Source organism: Helianthus annuus, chromosome 8 (genome assembly GCF_002127325.2).
Source record: "Helianthus annuus cultivar XRQ/B chromosome 8, HanXRQr2.0-SUNRISE, whole genome shotgun sequence".
NCBI classification, from domain to species: Eukaryota; Viridiplantae; Streptophyta; class Magnoliopsida; order Asterales; family Asteraceae; genus Helianthus; species Helianthus annuus.
In genome coordinates this window covers 93,514,896-93,534,120 of record NC_035440.2, presented here as the reverse complement: position 1 = coordinate 93,534,120, position 19,225 = coordinate 93,514,896, and the positions used below count along the sequence as shown (strand labels likewise).

At 35.2% G+C, this 19,225-nt stretch overlaps 1 protein-coding gene and 2 long non-coding RNA genes across 26 annotated transcripts; 1 reads left to right on the top strand and 2 right to left on the bottom strand.

Moving 5' to 3' along the window:
- Positions 1-3,422, bottom strand: LOC110873466. 3 transcript variants are annotated; one of them, XR_002555151.2, is made up of 6 exons: positions 3,265-3,422; positions 2,910-3,103; positions 1,745-2,833; positions 1,584-1,653; positions 329-1,066; positions 1-245 (listed from the first exon to the last, which is right to left on the bottom strand). It is a non-coding gene; the product is annotated as an uncharacterized LOC110873466 (long non-coding RNA). The 3 variants fall into 3 exon arrangements; XR_004864198.1 differs by having other exon boundaries at positions 1-1,066; XR_004864199.1 differs by having other exon boundaries at positions 1-1,066; positions 2,919-3,103.
- A 2,576-nt stretch (positions 3,423-5,998) lies between these two features.
- Positions 5,999-10,532, top strand: LOC110873467 (serine/arginine-rich splicing factor SC35). 6 transcript variants are annotated; one of them, XR_004864196.1, is made up of 8 exons: positions 5,999-6,301; positions 6,381-6,553; positions 6,620-6,697; positions 7,029-7,108; positions 7,202-7,268; positions 7,830-7,922; positions 8,032-10,040; positions 10,270-10,532. XR_004864196.1 is itself a non-coding variant. In XM_035975880.1 (7 exons), the coding sequence occupies exons 2-6, from the start codon at positions 6,478-6,480 to the stop codon at positions 7,831-7,833; spliced, it is 306 nt and encodes a 101-aa protein (XP_035831773.1). In that variant the 5' UTR covers positions 5,999-6,301; positions 6,413-6,477; the 3' UTR covers positions 7,834-7,922; positions 8,032-10,532. The 6 variants fall into 6 exon arrangements, 3 of the variants coding, with proteins under 3 accessions (XP_035831773.1, XP_035831771.1, XP_035831772.1); XR_004864197.1 differs by having other exon boundaries at positions 6,500-6,553; positions 8,032-10,532; XR_004864194.1 differs by having other exon boundaries at positions 8,032-10,532.
- A 2,208-nt stretch (positions 10,533-12,740) lies between these two features.
- LOC110873468 lies at positions 12,741-18,040 on the bottom strand. 17 transcript variants are annotated; one of them, XR_004864182.1, is made up of 8 exons: positions 17,383-18,040; positions 17,252-17,290; positions 17,082-17,119; positions 16,738-16,818; positions 16,478-16,577; positions 15,154-16,216; positions 14,483-14,637; positions 12,741-14,188 (listed from the first exon to the last, which is right to left on the bottom strand). It is a non-coding gene; the product is annotated as an uncharacterized LOC110873468 (long non-coding RNA). The 17 variants fall into 17 exon arrangements; XR_004864189.1 differs by lacking the exon at positions 16,478-16,577 and having other exon boundaries at positions 12,741-13,117; positions 13,190-13,411; positions 13,930-14,637; XR_004864183.1 differs by lacking the exon at positions 16,478-16,577 and having other exon boundaries at positions 12,741-13,411; positions 13,930-14,377.
- Positions 18,041-19,225: the final 1,185 nt, after the last annotated feature.

The window sequence follows — 19,225 nt, the reverse complement described above, 5'->3', positions numbered from 1 at the left end:
TTGTAGGAATTAGATTCACCTTTTATAAAATATAATTACAAAATATATATTAATGAGACTCTCGTTATTCGTAGGAAATATCACAGTACAATAACGATTGCAGTAACTAAATAAAAGGTATATAAAATATAATTATATATACCAATCTTGATTCAAGCCACATCTCTGGTAGGTCCTTCACGCGCACTTGATAGCATCTTAGACTCGAGTGTTCATCATCTTAAGTCTTGAAAAATGCTCCTTGACTGCAACAAAGAGCACACTAAAACGTTGACGATTTTGGTTGAGGCATGTGTTTAACACATTTCCCTTAAAACAGATTTCACACCTCTATCAAAAATGACGCGTCTGTCTCCCAGGATACAACAACCGAAGCAGTCTGTACTGTCTAAGATGGCTACACGCCCGAGGTTACACTGGATAATTGTAGTATTTGAACTTATGAAACAAATAAAGATGTGACGGTGGTGAAATTGAATAGAGAAAACATATCTCTCTAAGTACCAACACATGGGTCTTCAAGTATCTTTTCTTTTCAATAACTCTCCATATATTCATATAATTTTCTTGTATCTTCTCTTGTATTTTTCTAGATGTTCTTTTTCTCAAATGAGACACATAGTCTATTATTATACAAGAGTTGAGGATGAGTGAAAAGTCTAACTTAATTAGAGATATAAAGGCCAGTGATCCTTTGGTGGAGTGGTGGAAGGGACTTGGGCCATATGAGTGGTCTCAGGTTCAATCCCCACCTCCATCAAAAGGTGAGGCATTGGGGTTATTCTCAACCCAAGGATGGTAAGGACTCCGGTTCAAGCCTGAGGGAACCCGAGTTTTCTATTACGGTGCATGTACTCCAGCGGGTCACTCTGTCACAACAAGCGGTCGATTGGTGTGGAGGGTGCAACTCCTGTCAAGTGGCAGGGGGTCGGAAATTTTCATAGGGAAAGTTGTGTCCCATTTCTACCTAGGCATGGGCCCCATTAAGAAAACATAGTCTTTGGGATAAAAATGGGGTGGGCCTACGTCTTGCGGGTGTGTATTAACCGTCTGTTGTGAATTACACCTTCAAAAAAAATAGAGATATAAAGACTCGAATTAAAAGACATTAAAACTCTACTTAAGAGTTTAATATTTAATTCACCATATATGAAGAGTTTATTGATAATTATAATTTCATTAAATTATAATTCACTAAATATCTATTCATCAAATTTCTAACATTGATGGATGAGTACATGCTATTTCCTTTAGCATATTGAGGGGCTATTCATTTTACAATACTGCAAATTTAACGCCAACTCATCAAATCAAACCAACAAATGTCCACCGTTAGAATCACTAACTTGGGGTTTCCGTTTAATTCATGATGAATTTGAGAAAAAACAAGCAAGTAGACTAATATGAAAGACTAAAGATTAAAACCCAAATAGGAATCACTAAACTTCAAACCCGTAATTAATAGAGTTCAAATTAAAACCTAAATTAGGGCTCAGAAATCACGGTAAAAATGATGCAAGACTAAAGATTTATACGTTAAAAACAGAAACCCATGAAAATATTTCAAAACAACAAAAACATACCAGGTCAATCAAGTAGTCTCCATATCCATGTCAAGCAACAACAGTTCACATCTCCTTCTACCGCAAGATTCTGAAAGGGTAACATTAAAGTCTTCAGATTTTTATGATTAGAAATAGTGACAACAATTAGGATTTCGCTAGTGGAATCAGAATGAGCTAACCTGTGATGATACATCTGGGTTCAGGACTTCTGTGATAAGTCAGCGTCGTCAAATCGAGCCCCAAAAAGAGAGAGAGAGAGAGAGAGAGAGAGAGAGCGAGATGGAGCGCAGAGATATAGAGAGAAGTGAAGAAGGAAGGAAGGAACATGATCATTTGAATTTTGAAACTCGATAAGTGTTTTTGTTCAACTCAGACCTGTCACACATCCTTTTCATTTCAGAGTTTAACATGTTTAACCAAACCCCTTTGCCGAAACCCTAGTTCCCTTTGCCACCTCTACCTTCTCTAGAGTTTCTCCTTCCATTATCTTTCTGGTTCTTCCTAGCCTCCGCAAATGAAAAGAATAAGCGGGATAATGGTATTTGGGGATGAGTGTTGGAATCGACAAATCAAATCAAAACAAACAACACAGAATCACTATAACTTAAAGTCAAATATGCAAAGGAAATCAAAATTATAGTTCAAATAAGTGTAGTTTTTAAAGAAAAGCATCAAACAATCAATCCATGAATGTTGCTCTAACTACACATTCCACAGCTTTCTCTATTACATACTCCAACAATCAAGACTAAAAAATATTAAAAACATAATCCTACTCACATATCACAAGCTAATTAGTACATAATTCATCCAAATCCAATCATGTCTACTGCCATTAACAGCTAAACACAAACAGAAAAACCAAAGAAAAAACCCATCTGAACAAACATTATACAATTAATCATCATAAATTAAATAAAAATAACAAAAAGTTGAAAACCAATACAATTATTATCCATTAACCATATAAAAAACAAATCTGCTAACTAAATTGTGTCATAAACAGCCAGTAACAGTAACACCAACTACACCAAAATATAGCAAACAAACTAAACCCTTAAAGTCAAAAACCTACCATAGAGAATCCACAAACTACTAATTATACTCAAAACAACAATATAATAATAACAATAATAGCAACAATAACTAAAACTCGCATTAGCACAAAGTTGAATTAAAATATGAATATCCTGAAAACCTGAAAGAGCTAGAGTTTTGAGAAGCTCTCAACCGAAACCACCAGCACCGACCATAAGCACTTTTGAGCCCTAGAAACAACAAACAATTGAGTGAAATTAGTGAAAAAGTAAACATAATAGTTGAATCGAAGCGATGATTGCATACAATGATTACAGATAATTGTTGTTCTTCTGTGTAAACCTCAGGCCTGGGGTTCTTTTCCATCAACAAGTCATCAACATCTTTACCCAGTTTTGACAAATATGAATATCCGAAAAACCTGAAAGAGCTAGAGTTTTGAGAAGCTCCCAACCGAAACCCCCTAGCAGGCTAGCACTGACCATAAGCACTTTCGAGCCCTAGAAATAACAAACAATTTTGTGAAATTAGTGAAAAAGTAAACATAATAGTTGAATCGAAGCGATCATTGCATACAATGATTACATATAATTGTTGTACAGACGCCATAGAAGCGTGTGTGAAAAAAAAAAGGTGGAGAATATGGGGGAAAGTTATATACCGGACAACCACCATTACACGTGCGTGCTGAAGAGAGATTAAACAAAAGAAACGTTGAGATCGTTGGTAGATCTTGAAAATAACATGTTTCCATGGAGATGAGAGGAAAGAACTTGAGAGAGGGAGGAATTTGAGAGAGAGAAAGAGAATGAAGGGAGCGGTGGAATGAATGAATTAGGGTTTGTAGATAGAAAGATACAAACATTATATTGGATCCGAAAGTGGTAAAATGGGTCAACATGATCCGGTTAAGATCCATGCGGCTTCACAGCATGTTAAGAAAACTTTTCAACACATTTGTGCTTAAAATGCTTGTATAATGTGCTTGAACTGCTTGTACAATGGCAAATGACCATTTCTGCCCTTCGAATATGCATATTATATATAGTATAGATACTAGTTGTTTACCCGCGCGATGCGGCGGGAAACATATCACTTAGGTTGGTGAGTTTAGGGTTATGTACGGGGATGTTGTCACACCCCCAAATTACCACATAGGGAGTGTCCCTGTTAGGCGTGTGACATACCAATAACGAGCCACCAATTACATTGAACCCATACAAGTTATAAATAAAATCCCCATTATTAATAAAAACATATTCAACAAGTTTAAACGAAAATCAATAAGTTCAGCGGAAGCAAAAAGTAAACGAAGTTAAACTGTTTCAAAACCAAAGTATAATATCAAGAAATCAGTCACATAAATCCTTCCTGTCAACCCATGACCACTCCAGCTACTCCAGTCAGCAAGTTCCCAAATCCAAAATACCTAACGACCTGCGAGCATGCAACAAGTGTATCAAACAACGCTGGTGAGTTCATAGTTTTACGAAAACGTTGTTTACCAAGTATGTAGTTAATCCATTGAAGTTAATTCCAGAAGTAATGATGAAAACAATGTTGATAATACCCCAATACAAGACGGCTTCTGATTATTTTGCCCTTTCTCCAATGCTCCTATCAAAGCATTGGTCATGACTAGGTCATTAGTTCAACACCCGTTCTCCCAGATACGGGGTGAGGTTGCCAAACCTAAGTAGCGCTACTAACTAATACCATGTTACCTTCCTGGTAACCAAACAACACGGAGGGACTTGAAAGGTGATAGGAAGAGTATATTATCCAACATTCCCGTTTTAACCCAAAAGACTTGTCCCTCCCAGGAATACCCACTGACTGTCCCAACCACCGGGACGCATGCTCAAGAAAGATGAACTCACCTTTGGTTTGCTCGGTAAGACTTAGTTAACTGCTTAATAGTTGATCACAAACGTCCTAGCATAATTACCGACAATAATTAATCTCAGTTGCACATAATCCACACGTTACGCGTACAGTTAATTCACGTATTCCATGTTCACATAATACACTGAAAACGTTTGTATAATACGCTCATGCAATTCAAATCATAGCAGTTAATCCAGTACCATCACATAATCACTTAGTACGTACGGCCCACTACACCTATACGGCCCAACGACCAAACAGGCTTGTTTCCATTGTTTATAAACCAGCCGGCCCAACCACATCTAACCCATGTGGGCCAAACAAAGCGAGTTGTCTGGGCTGCCTATGCCTAAACCCAGACCGTGTAAAAAAAAGAATCCCAAACCATATGCCGTTGAACTAATTCATGCGGCCCAGTGCAACCAGGATGTGTGTGCGGCCCAAGATAATTGTTTAATGGACTGGTTTGGTAGCCCACCCCCCATACCTGATTCCCACAACAACCCATGTTAATATATATGAATTTAGCATACATATCCTGTTGTTGATTGAGTTATGAATTTTACAAATTTTTCTTTTTAAATGTATGGACAGTAATTATCTAGCCCTCAATCCTTGTGTTAACCCATTGTCATCGCATAGATATTCATAAGTCAACATACAGTTTGTTCAATTAATGCATTCCTCATCACACTATCAAAATCATAACCCTATTCCATATTCATAACTATCTATACGCACATAATAAAATACTTGAGGCATCATATTAGGTTGACCAGTATTCTAGTTTCCATACAGATCTTGTTCAAAATAATCATCCACAATTCATAACCTATCATAGCCTTATTTATTACTCAACACAATTATCTTATAAGTTTTTCATGGCAGTTGATGACTACAAAACACTTATTCAAATAAACACATACGCTAATCATCATCCGATCACATATAAGATTTTCGCACATAATTCATTGACATCTTTTCTAACATTTAAACCCGGTTCGTTCATGTTCGCCCAACATCAACATCTTTTATAGCGGATTCTTAAGTGTTTCTAATAACCTGAAATCCCTAATCCTTATTAATCATACAAGAATCATAATATCACGTTTCACATATTTATTAAGCATAGATATAGCTTGTTAATCAAGATTTCACATAGACACTAACACTAATTAAAAGTTAGCATAAATATAATTCTACTAACCAAGAGCTTGAACGTATGAGATGATAATTCAATGATGATGAGAAGGGATCCTACTGTCTTCGCGATACAAGGGGGAGGTGTCGTCGCCATTCAAGGAAGGAGGGGTAGGGTTTGTTAATCTATACTATTATAAAAAGGAGAAGTGACGTACACAAACGTAATTTTACATCGTGTCTAACTCTTAAAGCTATATGTACAATTAAAAAAAGCTTGTTTTGAGAGGGTAAAATTGTAAAGAGTTCAAATTTTTAAGACACTAGGAGGGTTTAATAGTAAATTACACCTACATTCCATACTCACCCACTCACAATTCTTTCCATTCTCTGCCCTCAAGAAACCTGATCGACCCCCTCTGAATCAAACCCCCATCCCTTGATTATCTCAGACATTCAATTAGGAATTCCAAACATCTTCCTCTTTATTTTCTCTACAGATTCTACTTGTTTTGATATCCGTCGATTAAAGGTGCTTATTGTCACCCACTTTACATCTTTATCTAAAGTAAACTGGACATTCAATCGCAGACCTGTTGCCCCGACCGGAAAATCCCCCCGCTGATTCGCTGGCGTCCAGCGCTGCAGCTTGCTCCTCTCGGTCAAACAAGGTATGCACAGATTAGGGCAAAATTGTTTCAGTTCTTTATTTTTAGGTTTTGTTGATATCAATCTTTGATCCCCTTTCAGATTCACGCCTTTATTTGGAAAATTGAATTTAGGTTTTTTTGCTGATTTTTGTTTAATTCTTGAAACCCTAAAATCGCCCGCCTGAACGACGGTAATCATGTCGGACTTTGGAAGAGCAGGCCCGCCGGACATCAGAGACACCTATTCGCTACTCGTTCTCAACATCACCTTCCGTATGTTCACAATTTCCTTTGTAAAATAAAATCCCCAATTTGTGTAACCGATTTTGTCTTTTTCAGGTCAACTGCTGATGATTTGTTTCCCCTTTTTGATAAGTACGGAAAGTTTGTTGATGTATTCATCCCCAGAGATCGCAGGTACTGTTTTTCCCGATTTCATTTAATTTCATTTGTTGAATTGTTATATCTGCATCGATCTTGTGTCTCTTGTAAGTTTCTCTCCTATACATGCGTACTTTATATATGTGTGTGTGTGTGTGTGTGTGTGTATTAGCGAGGAAGTTTGTCTTAGATAGCAAAAATAAGAATTTAAAAGGGTAACCTGTGTTACATCTTATGCTAAATTTCTTTTGAAATGAAAGAATTAATGTTTTCTAAGGGCTCGTTTTTGTTTTCCGATATAACTGGTGTTTTCAGTTCTGTTAGAATGGAAGTGATACCATGTATGTTATACTTTTTGTGCTTGTAGGACTGGAGATTCTTGGGGGTATGCTTTTGTTAGGTATAAGTATGCAGATGAGACTCAGAAGGCAGTGGACAAGCTTGACGGTGAGTACTGTATTTTTTTTTAATAATTTTTACAATATGCATTGTGATTCAAAGCCGTTTATGTTTATGTTTATGTTTATGTGGTTTTTTCAGGAAGAGTTGTTGATGGCAGAGAGATAATGGTTCAGTTTGCCAAATACGGGCCAGATGTTGAAAGAATGTGAGTCGAGTATTTGGTAATTTTGCGTCTAAATTAGCATTTTACGCGAATAGGAGCGCTCCCAAACGCTAAATCAGTCGGAACGTTCCCAAAACGTGATTTTATATGATTTGTAGCGAATTTAATGAAAATCGCGTACGGCCTGTTTTTTCTGGTCCGGATCGCGAACCTGTGGCGCTTGGTTTGATTTTGTACCCAAGTCCGTTACGGGTGATCTGGTTCGCGATACGGGCGGAGAGGGTCTGTGATTCTTGTGATTATGGCTAATATGCATAAATATTAACTCATATGTGCTATTACCTGCTTAGTTAATAGGAAATGAGCATCATTTAGTGTTTAGGTGCTTTCAATTTATATGCTTCACCCATATTAAGCTGTGTCAATATATAGCCAATGCCACCATGAAATGTGTAATTTTATTCCATGTTCGTTACTGTCATTTTTCACAGACAACGGCAAATTATCATCATTTGGCCGAAACTTGTATTTTTTACTTAAGTTTCTAAGAGTTGTATTCAGTTGTGATTCTTTGTGGGAAATTTGTTTCAATGGGACTTGCAGGTAACTGGTGAGTTTAGTGAGGGGAAGGCATCTCATGTTCTATATAGACATTCCAAGCTTACTACTACATTCAGTAGCCATGGACATGTTTCAGTGAGTATAAAGAAATTGGAATGCTATAAGTGACAAATTTAGTTGAATAAACAGGTTATCTAATAAATCACTTGCTTTTCCTAACTTATTTTTGTTTCACTTCTTTTAGCTCATCTGCGCTATAACTGGTCTTCGAATGATATTACCAGCGATGGCAAAAGCCATTGACTTCACAACGTTTTCCCTAAATTTGTAAGTTTTTAGTTTATTTGTTTTTTAGACAAGAAGTTGTCTTTCATCATCGTAGAATGGTTGAGGAAGAGAAGAATGGGGTCTCCAAACTCGCCCTTTAAAATTTTAGATCTATCAACTGCTCGGTAGAGTTGTATTTTGTATTTTGTATTTTTTTTTTTTTTTGTGAAAGGTTGTTTGTGGGATCTTGAGCTGATGTCAACTTAGACAAAGCATTGCTACATGATAATGAGTCATAGTTATGTTATGTAGATTAGGCATGTTAGGATTGGGTCTTCATCTAGATCTGATCCATACAGGGATTGGCGGATCCAATTGGTATAACACTTGATCCACTCATTTAATTCATTGACCCATATAAAACAATTGTCTTTCTATTTATTTTCTTGTCATATTCCACCCCACCATACTGTTAGCTTCTCACTTTCTTTTAGAAAGTGATTTGGTCTATGGCAACAATATTTTATATTTATAAAGTAAAGATATGTTAGTGGAGAAATGATCTTAGCCGTTGGTTTTAGTCTGGCCCCAAAGCTTTACCATATTGAGGTGGCTTTTGGTCATTTTAAGAAGTGCATCGTTCTCGAAAGTCCGACTCATGTGCGCAACTACATGAAGGTATGTCCCTCGCCTATTGAAATTGATGGTGTGAATATTTAGTTTACAGTGATTGGTTATAAGTGTTACAAAACTCACATGGATTATCTTACAGTATTTTTTTAGGGGTTATATAACAAGTTTAGTAGTAACTGCAACAATAATGATATGACTGGCTATTTTTTGGTTGTTTTACCCTTTATGAGTTCTTAAATAACCAGAGTTTGTCGATTAATTGCTCTGTTTGTACAATAAGCAATTGTTTGTTTATGTATATATAAAGTTATTGACTATATAAAGTTAGGCTGATTAGACTTGGGTCATGCAAGACTCAATAAAATTCAAGTGGGTTGGGTTGGTAGGTTTTTTCTTATATCATATGTTCTAATACATATTTATTGGATGTATTTTAATAATAATAATAATGTTAATGATAATAATTTGCAAGTGACATACATGCCTATTTGCATCGTTATTATTATCAAACCACCAATTTTTCTTGGAATTTTACACTCAAAGTAACTCTGAGTCCATTTAAAATTAGAAGTATTATTTAGGTGAAAAACAATCAGATTAAAAAATATTCTTATTAGGTCAATTATATATAAAGTTTAAATGGCTTAGCTCTTATAAATATTACAAGATTTTGAATTATTTAGGCCCTGAACTTGAAATATGGTAGTTTTTGTGATCTTCAGTATTCAAAAGTTTGACATTTGACTTTTCATGTTATTATAAATTAATACCAAATTTGTGTTACTTGAAATATGATGCCAGTGTTTACTTGCCCATCAATAGTTTGACTGTATAATTCTTCTAAGTTGTTATACCATGAGTCTTTCAATTCCAAAACAAGAGTCAATGCTATATGAAACAGTATTTACTACAGATCAGAAGACTGAATTTTGACTTTTATTTGGTTTAAATCTAAAGATTAAACTTTGACTTATCTTGAGATAGATATAAGAAAGCTGTGCTATGCAACATGTGTTAGCCATGATGTAGATTTGCAATACAATACTGCACACATGTCTCACTGTAATTAAGATGCAGAATCAAGTGAGACGAAAACTTGGTTTCCTTGACCTCAAGGGAGCAGAGATGAAACTCCTCAAACTATTCTCAAACAGGCTAAGTTGTTACTAATTCAAGTTTTCATGTTTGAAAAGTTTGATGCTTAAACTCGTGTTTGCTTGAATGTAGTCAAATAATTTGGCTTAGTTACTTAAATTACCGGATTGCCCTTTCTTACCGGTTTGCAAAGGATCTTGTTGAGGGGCGCAACTGGAGGGCGTTATTGCCAAATGAAATGTTTTTAGTGATACTTTGGTATAGGTTATGTTTTTCAATCTTTCATAACATTTTTTTGACTTTTGTTATTCTTACACAACAAAACACTACAATCCTTTTCAAAGTATGCATGTGCATACCTTACTTTTGCCGGTTTTGGCAAAACAATGTTTTGTTTGTAACAATAACCAAGTGTGGTTATATACAAAATTTATTGGTACTTTTTGGTTAAATTAAGAGATGGATTGACGAGTTGTTTCTAATGAAGGTGTGACTGTATCTTGTGGTATTGTTGAGAGCTCCATCAAATGTCTTGTGTTCGTGGGGAATCTAGAGTAAGTTTATGAACTGCAACGCTCCATCAAATGTCTTATGTTCATGGTCGAGGGCTCCATCAAATGCCTTATGTTTGTGTACGCGATCTTGTATAAGTGATTGGAATTCATCTTGTTATTACATTAATAAGTTGTTTTGAGGATATAATAACATATTTAAAAGTAATAAAGTAGCAAACAATTGCATATTGTGATCCTAAATACCCTTCATGTTGTTTGGTCTTGTCTTTTGACACTACCCATTCAAAATATGCTCTGATGCATGCCACCACTTTTGACAACAATTTATTACTATGATTTAGACACATGGATTGCGTTCCCACTGCAAAAATGGGTTGGTTCGTAATAGACTTCATAATTGAATCTTATGTCAGTCAGGACACCCGCAGCAACGCGCGGGCATTCCCACTAGTTGTGATGATATTGTGAGTTATTAAAAAAAAATCATTACGTAACCTCTAATATAATGTCAATCAACCCATAGTGGGCCGAACCCACCTGAATATTGCTTTTGTTCTATTTTTCATTTGGACTCCTAAGATACTGGGCCAGGTATAAACAACTTAAATGGGTGGGCCGAATTGGTTAAGGAATGAAGTGTGTGTGTGTTAATCAGGTTCGCGGCCCAAATGTATCACCGGCCCAATTGAGTTGGTTCTTTAAATTAATTGAACAACACACAACATTTAACGGTTTCTTCTATGCATGCACACCCAATCCTTAATAGTGCACTATACAAGTAAATGAACACGGAGACACACGCTAACGGTTCGTGGAATTTTGAGTAGTGCCAACCTTAATTATTCGGGTTGTCACAGATGTAGTTTCCGATGTGGCGTGCGACGACAATAGGGGCAATGTAATAGAACGTGGGTCGGTTGTGGCCTTCTTAAGTTACTTTTATTAAGTGTACACATAGACAATCATAGATCAGGAAAAGATAATCACTTGCAAAATAAATATACGCTTTGACTTCTAAAATCAAATAAGACAATTTTGTTATGATGAATTATTACAAAGAGCCGGTGACCATGTTAAATGAGCTCGGTACCGGTTCCCTATATCAAATGCACATCCCTATGTTAAATTATATAAAGAGGAAAAATAAAAAAACACATAAGGATTATCATTGAAGTGTATTTAACTAATGCACACAAAGACATACTTGTTTTATGCTCACTTAAAGTTAGGGGCGTGAATTTCTGACACGACCCGAAAACACAACACGAACCTAACATGAAATTCCCGGGTTTGGGCTTAGTCTAAACAGGTTCAGGTCAGTATTAGGTTGAACCCGCGAACTCGTTTAGCTAAAAGGGTCGGTTCAGGTTAACCCGCCAACCGGTCAGGTTGGCGGGTTGACCTGTTTATATTATATTAAATTGCGTGTGTATTTTATGACATAATTTTAACTTAAAAGAGGAATTAACTTAAAATTTTATAATTTAAATGTAATTGTATTATATACATTTGTCTTTTTTAGTAAGTAGTAATTTTAATATATTAATTTGCGGAAAAAAAATAAAAAATTCTGATTGAACAAGTCGTGTTCGGGTCAACCTGTGTTCGGGTCATGTCCAGGTTCATATGTATGACATGATTTTCGGTTTCTGGTCATGTTCGTCTAAAAAATTCAGGTGCAGGTCGTGTTAAAACCGCCAAACCGCGAACACGACCTGTTTAGCACCCCTACTTAAAGTTATAAGCGATTAATCAGCTAAGGGAAATGATAGTGAAACAAGTTTAAACAAAAAGAAACACTATACTGTAAGTAGTTTATTTAAAATAGATGGAAATGATAGGGAAACACGTTTAAACAAAAAGAAACACTATACTGTAAGTAGTTTATTTAAAATAGATTCACGTCTTCACCAACATAACCAGCCTTCAGAACTAAAGAAAAAACCACTTACAGAAAAGCAGTAAGTAAATTAGAACAGATTCAAATACAAGGTTGAGATTTTCTGAGTTACCTTACCTCATTAGTAATTTTTACTTTGAGATAAAGAGGGTTAAAATATTATATTAACCCTTTTATACAAAGTATGTATTTTTAATGCATATAACCATAAGCAATTTGATTCAAGTATAGAAGCAAAACATACCCACATACACAGATTACCAAATTTCCCAAATAAAAACCAAACCACATTGCATCAATTACCTCTTTTTGAAATTCAGTTCAATGGCTTATTTAAATAGATGGTAACTTGGACACATATACTTGAATGGGTCAGTTGGGATGTGTTGTATTACAAATTGGTCAAATAAAAAAATAAGCAAAAAGGGGGGCATGTTGTCTTTGAATGGAGAACCTCTTATGTTGACTTTATTAAGAGATTTACATCATTACAGCAACAATATGGTTTGTCAAACTCATCGGCTGACAATATATCTTCTCATGAAACTAACTTATCCTTAAATACAAAACCTTCATTAGATCAGATAAATTTGTAAGCAAAGAAAAGGAGTAACAACCCCTAACCACTTCACTCCTCAGTGTAGTAACATCAAACTCGACTGACAACTAATACTGTAATAAGCAACCAAACAAAAAAAAGCAAATGTCTGAAACCAAATCACACGTAAACGTACCGGAAAAAAAAGAAAAAAAAAGCCAACATGCGGATTCTCATAGCAGGTGTCTCACGCTTCACCTCGTCGTTAAGAACGTCAATCCCCCTATGTCTCGCAACCACCACAACACAACTTTCGTTCCAGAGATCAAACCCGACCACACTCATCCTTTGTTAAGAACTGCAACTTGTTACTTTCCTCAATCTGAAATTCATACAAAATAAAACATTTAAAAATAAGAATAATGATTTAAAAAAAAACTTTTCCAGATTCTACATGCTAACATGACGTCATCAAACACTCAAAACCGCGATCATCAACAGTACAAATGATCGATCATCGACACACAAAACCGCGATCACCGCCGCCAGCCCCTTGGCTCTCCCCAGATGCGCGGAAACCCGACCCCCACCCGCCCGGAGGCACAACAGTGGAATAATCGATAAAACCTCGCCTCCCATCCAAGTCGAACCGGCGCCACCCGTATTCGCTCTTCACCTGGATGCCGCAGAAAATAATGAGAGTGGGAATCGAACCTAGGTCACAAAGAACACCAATATATTTTCCAACCACTACACCACTACCTCATTGGCAACTCGACCCATTTAACTCAATTTTTTGGCATATTAGTACTCTAAAATTAACATTAAAATTAAAATTAATGACAAATAATACAAATGTATACAAAAAAAACTATGTTTGAACTTGAAACTATAAAGCCTAATGTTTATTTTAGGTTACATAATAAAATACATATTATTAAAACATTTATAAAGAAATAAATGGGTTAAACGGGTCAAACCGCGAACCAGCCAAGTCGACGTGAACACGACCCATTTAGCTTGGTAATTTCATAATGAATGGGTTGATTTGGTTTTTTTTATCTCAAACGGGTCAAATAAAAAAATAAATCTAAAAGGAAAACGGGACAATAAGGTCGCTCAACGATTTAGTTTATTATTCCAGTTTTTCTTCAGTTCTTCAGCGGTAAGTGAAAGAAATGAAAATTAACATACCAGAGAGCGCACGCCGAGAAACCCATTCTATGCATACTTAAAATGCTACTTTGTCAACATCAACCAACTTTGGCCCCTCAACTTTGGCATTAATCAACTTTGGCCCCTCAACTTTGGCATCAATCAACTTTGGCCCGAGAGACCCATTCTATATATACGACTAAAGAAAAAAAGTATAGCTATTTGTATTTAGCATATATAGTCAAAATATGTGGTTTGACTTACAGACGGTGGTGGAGATCTGGATCTTGAAGGAGATCTGCAAAAGTTCCAGAAACAAGCGAGTTTAATATCCAAAATTTCCTCTTAATTACTCTGATCCAAGAGCCTTGATGCCATTCCATAATCAATACAATGAACGTAAAAACCACAAACATTTAGCAGCCCAACAGTCGCAGAACTAACACGGAAATAATTAACTTTAAGTGCTTCCATGACCTTATCATAACTATAAAAGCAGAAGCACACACCCCACAGTAAATTTGTATGTTTAATAACATACGATGAGACCATTTGCATTTAAGTGAAGAGGTGTTGGGGTAGAGAAGGTTACCTAGGATGGTAAATTATTTCGAAGTTAGTTCTTGTGTTCAATGCATAAGAGGCATGGAATAGTACACTATGTCGGATAGTGTTTCCGTTTACATCTGCACATACTTTTTTAATTCTAGTGGCGCGTTGAACCCGATATATATTTCACCTGAGCCCCTGTCACAAAGAAATAAACAGTCAAACATTATATATACTATGAATATGCTATTTTGTACCATCAACCAAATCTGGCCAGTTTTGCGACTTTTGTCCAAAGGTTTGTTTTTTGCATCTGGATCCAGAACGTTTAAAATCTTGCCATTTTCATCTGCCTCGTTAACTCCATTCATTTTTCTCCTGAGGTATTTCCGTCTTTTTTGTTAACTTAAATAGGTAATTCGCTCTTTTTCACCCTATGTAAACTCGCTAGAGATGTGTGAAAAAGACTGAATTGCCGTTTAAGTTAACGAAAAAGACGGAAATACCCGACTTAACGGAAAAAAATGGATGGAGTTAATGATCCGGATGAAAATGGCAAGATTTCAAACGTTTTGGATCTAGATGTTAGAAAACAAACCTTTGGACAAAAGTCGCAAAACTGACCAAACCTCTGGGATGAAAACTGCATATTCAGTGTAACAATACAAACCCAGTGACATAATAGGCGTTAACACTACCGATAAACTTACTGACCTAAGACCAGCTCCACAGCGGTCCGTCTCTGCTGCCCAATGCATATCTTTTTTCCGAAATACACTATACATAGCTGTAAAATGAAATACGAACAACAGATTAAAATCGCCACCTGTTTCTCCTAAATTGTCGGAAATCATACAAACCAACATATTGCACAAATAATCATACAAAACCAACATATTGTACAAATAGGAGGGTCGAGTAGAGCGACATGCCAGGTCAGAACAGGTTTCGCTCAGAATGGCTTCGGGTCAACAGGTCGATCAAAAAAGGCTATTTTTGTCTGGGTAAAAACGGGTCGATTAGTTCGGGTAAAAAACGGATTGCTTTGGAAACGTGACATTTATATGAGTTGAAACGGTTCGTTTTTTACCCAAACCAAAATAACATTCTATAATCGACCCGTTTTGACCCGAACAAAAAGAGCCTTTTTTCATTGATCTGTTAACCCAAAGCCATTCTGCGCGAAACCTGTTCAAAGAAGCAAACAAATGAGTTGAATGTTATCAATTCATTATCAAATGAGTTGAATATAAAATTGAGGTGGCAAACAGGTCAAAACGAAAAGACTTTTTAATAAAGTTTCAGGATGTAATCATGCAAACAAGAAGAGCCTATTCATTAAACCAAAGGATTTATTCATGCACAAGGACTTTCTCAATAGGTTTTTAAACTTAAGGATGTAATATACAAAAAAAAAACCAAAATTTTAATTTGTTTTCAACAAAATGCATAGGATATATTCCTCTCAAGGACTATCTAGTGTTAAGAGTGCAAAAAAAATTTAAAATAAACATGCTTATTCTATCTCCTTAAGATAACAATAAACAGCAAAACCGCAAAACCATCGGTATGGTATTATGTGATATGTGTAGTAGGCAAGACATGAGGATCTGTGATAATCTCATTCCAAAAAGCATCATTATTAGAAAGAATCATTCCAACTGCCCCAGCCAAAACTGTTTCTTGATCTTTGTCAACCCGATCGTTATCTCCCCAAAGACACTAATATTTCCAGTTTGCCTTTTTAAGATCCAGTAATCCCGCCTTACAAATCTACCTGTACATTAAAAACAAAATAAAAGGTAGAAGTTTAGCCACTAAGATGTAACAATCGATTACATCATGACTCGTTAACTTGTATTCCTTATGCGGCTATACTCTATTGCATCAGCATTGGATGCTTTAGCTTCATCATCTTTACATTAATTTCATCAACTTAAGCAAAGAAAAAAACTTGCAGAAGTTTAGTTAAAAAAGAGCACCATAAGTAAAGAAAAAAACTTGCAGAAGTTGAGTTAAAAAAAAATAGCAGCATTACCTTATCAAAAATTGCATATAGTAAGAACAAACCCCCATTCCCGTCTACTCTTAATTAAACTCTCCTCTCATGCCCCACAACCCCAATCGCCTTACTGATTCTACACACATTCCACAAATTGCACACACACAGACTCAATATATCAATCAATCAAAAAAATTTAACCTCGATGTGTACATTGTTCAAAACCCTAGCAAAAAAACTCAAAACAATATCAAAAAACAAATTACAAAACACAAAGTCGAGAACCAAACCATTACCTTCAACCTCGATTTCTTGACCCAGTTATATCCACTCAGATTGTTGTATATGCTCTGCCTGCAACCGCTCTAATCTGTGCTCTGCCAGAGTACATCTCCATTAATTGGGTTTCCAAGAAACAAAACCCCTAGTTCTAAACATTAATGGACAACTACAACGCATCATGACATCAAAATTCAAGAATGTGATATACAATACACAAAACACCAGAATGCAAACACATAAATACAAAATTATATAGCAATCCGACTTGTATAACAAAAACTATAACTTAACTATGATGAAGCCCTAGAATTACATTGTTATTTATAAACATGATCAAATAATAAAATTCAACACTTACAAGGCCTCTCAAATCAATCGAGTGGTCCAGACATTGAACTGCAATTCTCAACAAAATCAATAAAAACTCAGAGTCGCATTATCAAACCACAAAACTGCATCACAACTGCAAATATTAGCTGAATTCATGAAGAGACAATCGTAATTGTTCAGTTTATCTTAAAAGCATACCTTTAAGTTTGCGATAAAGATAGAACAGCCGGAAATGACCTGAAAGAAAAAACAAAATTGACCCAGGTATTAAACTCGCTCATGTAATTAAACATGTATAAAATCGCAATATGATAAATCGGACCACTAACCTGAAATCAAAATCCCCCAACCTGCATATAAACATACCAGATCTAAAAGTTTTACCATATGAGGGTTTGGGGATCGCAGATCTAAAACTCTCAGTTGTACCTTTTCTCCGTCAAATCTTCAAAGGAAATAACAATAATCAACAATAAATCATTCGAGAAATACGAAATCATACAGGGAATACCTGAGCAAGCCTATGAGTAACCTCTTGAAGATGGATATTGCTCTTTGTAAGAAGCAAAACGAAAGGGAAGAGAAATTAGGGATGAAATAAAAGCCAATAAAAGCCGGAAATCGGAACCAGGAGGTCAGATTCTTCATCCATCTGTTGAAACTTCATAGATCTGGTGAAATCGCCAGAGAGAGAGAGAGAGGAGCGACGATATGTTTGAAATGTTTTGAAACGAATGAATGTGAAACCCTAGATCTGGTGAAGATCACCCATGTCCTTTTTTTGAGTGAAAGGGTATAAGTGGAGAGTGAAATCGCCACTCCCGCTGTTGGAATCGCCGGAGAGACAGGTTAAATCGCCATGAATGTAGAGAGAGAGAACAATGGGGGCGGATGAGAATGATATGCAGAAACCCTAAATCGCCAGAGAGAGAGAGAGCAGAGGATGATGAGAGGCGGACAAAATGAGAGGATGAGAGAAACCCTAGTTGTGTACGCGTGTTTAGTTTGGGGAAAGGGTATAATTGGAAACTGAACTTCAATGGTGCTTAAAAGACTTGTACATAATGCTTTAGAGGTGTTTTAAGGAAATTTCATTAACATTAAGAAGTCCCTTGGATATGTATATTATATATAGTATAGATATAGATATATATATATATATTATATTATTATATAGGGTAAGGATAGTGTAAAAAGGGCCTAAAGTGTGAGAAGTGTATTATAACACTATATATAATACTATATAACACCCTATAAACACCGTATAACAATATGTAACACCATATAATACCATATAACACTATGTAACACTATATATCATTATATAACAAATATAACACTATACATCTATCATAGGCATGCTATCAGACAACCTATAGTGTTATATTTGTTATATAATGATATATAGTGTTACAAAGTGTTATATGGTATTATATGGTGTTACATATTGTTATACTGTGTTTATAGGGTGTTATATAGTATTATATATAGTGTTATAATACACTTCTCACACTTCTCACACTTTGAGCACTTTTTACAGGATCCTCTACCTTATTATATATAATAAAGTAAATCACATGAGGACACATGGCATTTTATGAGTTGATCTCAATTATTTTTTCCCTCCTAAATAAATAGATATAGATAATATTTTTTTAATAAGATTCAAATAAAAGAAATATTATTTTAATACATGAATTTTATCTTTTTATCCTTTACCCTAAATAAATAGATATAGATTATATCTCAAATAAAAAATATATTATTTTAATCCATAAACTTTATCTTTTACCATTTTGTTTTCCATTTTTATTTATCATATCTTTGCTTTATAGTAGAGATTAATAAAATTCAATTATAATAAAATAAACATGTAAATAACTAATGGCTTTACTAACGTTTTAGACTTTTAATGTAAAAAATATCAATAAAATATAAGTAATAATAAAATAAATATATAAGAACTAAAGTTGGTAGGCGTAATCCATATGAGATATTTTGTTTAGAATTTTTTTGAATTTTTTTATTGTTAGTTATTTTTACAAATTAATCATTTTTAATTGGTTTCTTTTATAGGCGAGATCGTATACTTCCATATGGTAAGGGGATGCGACAACCGAGCGACAAACGAGCTGAGATACTTTCACTTTGTCATTAGACTTATGTAGTATG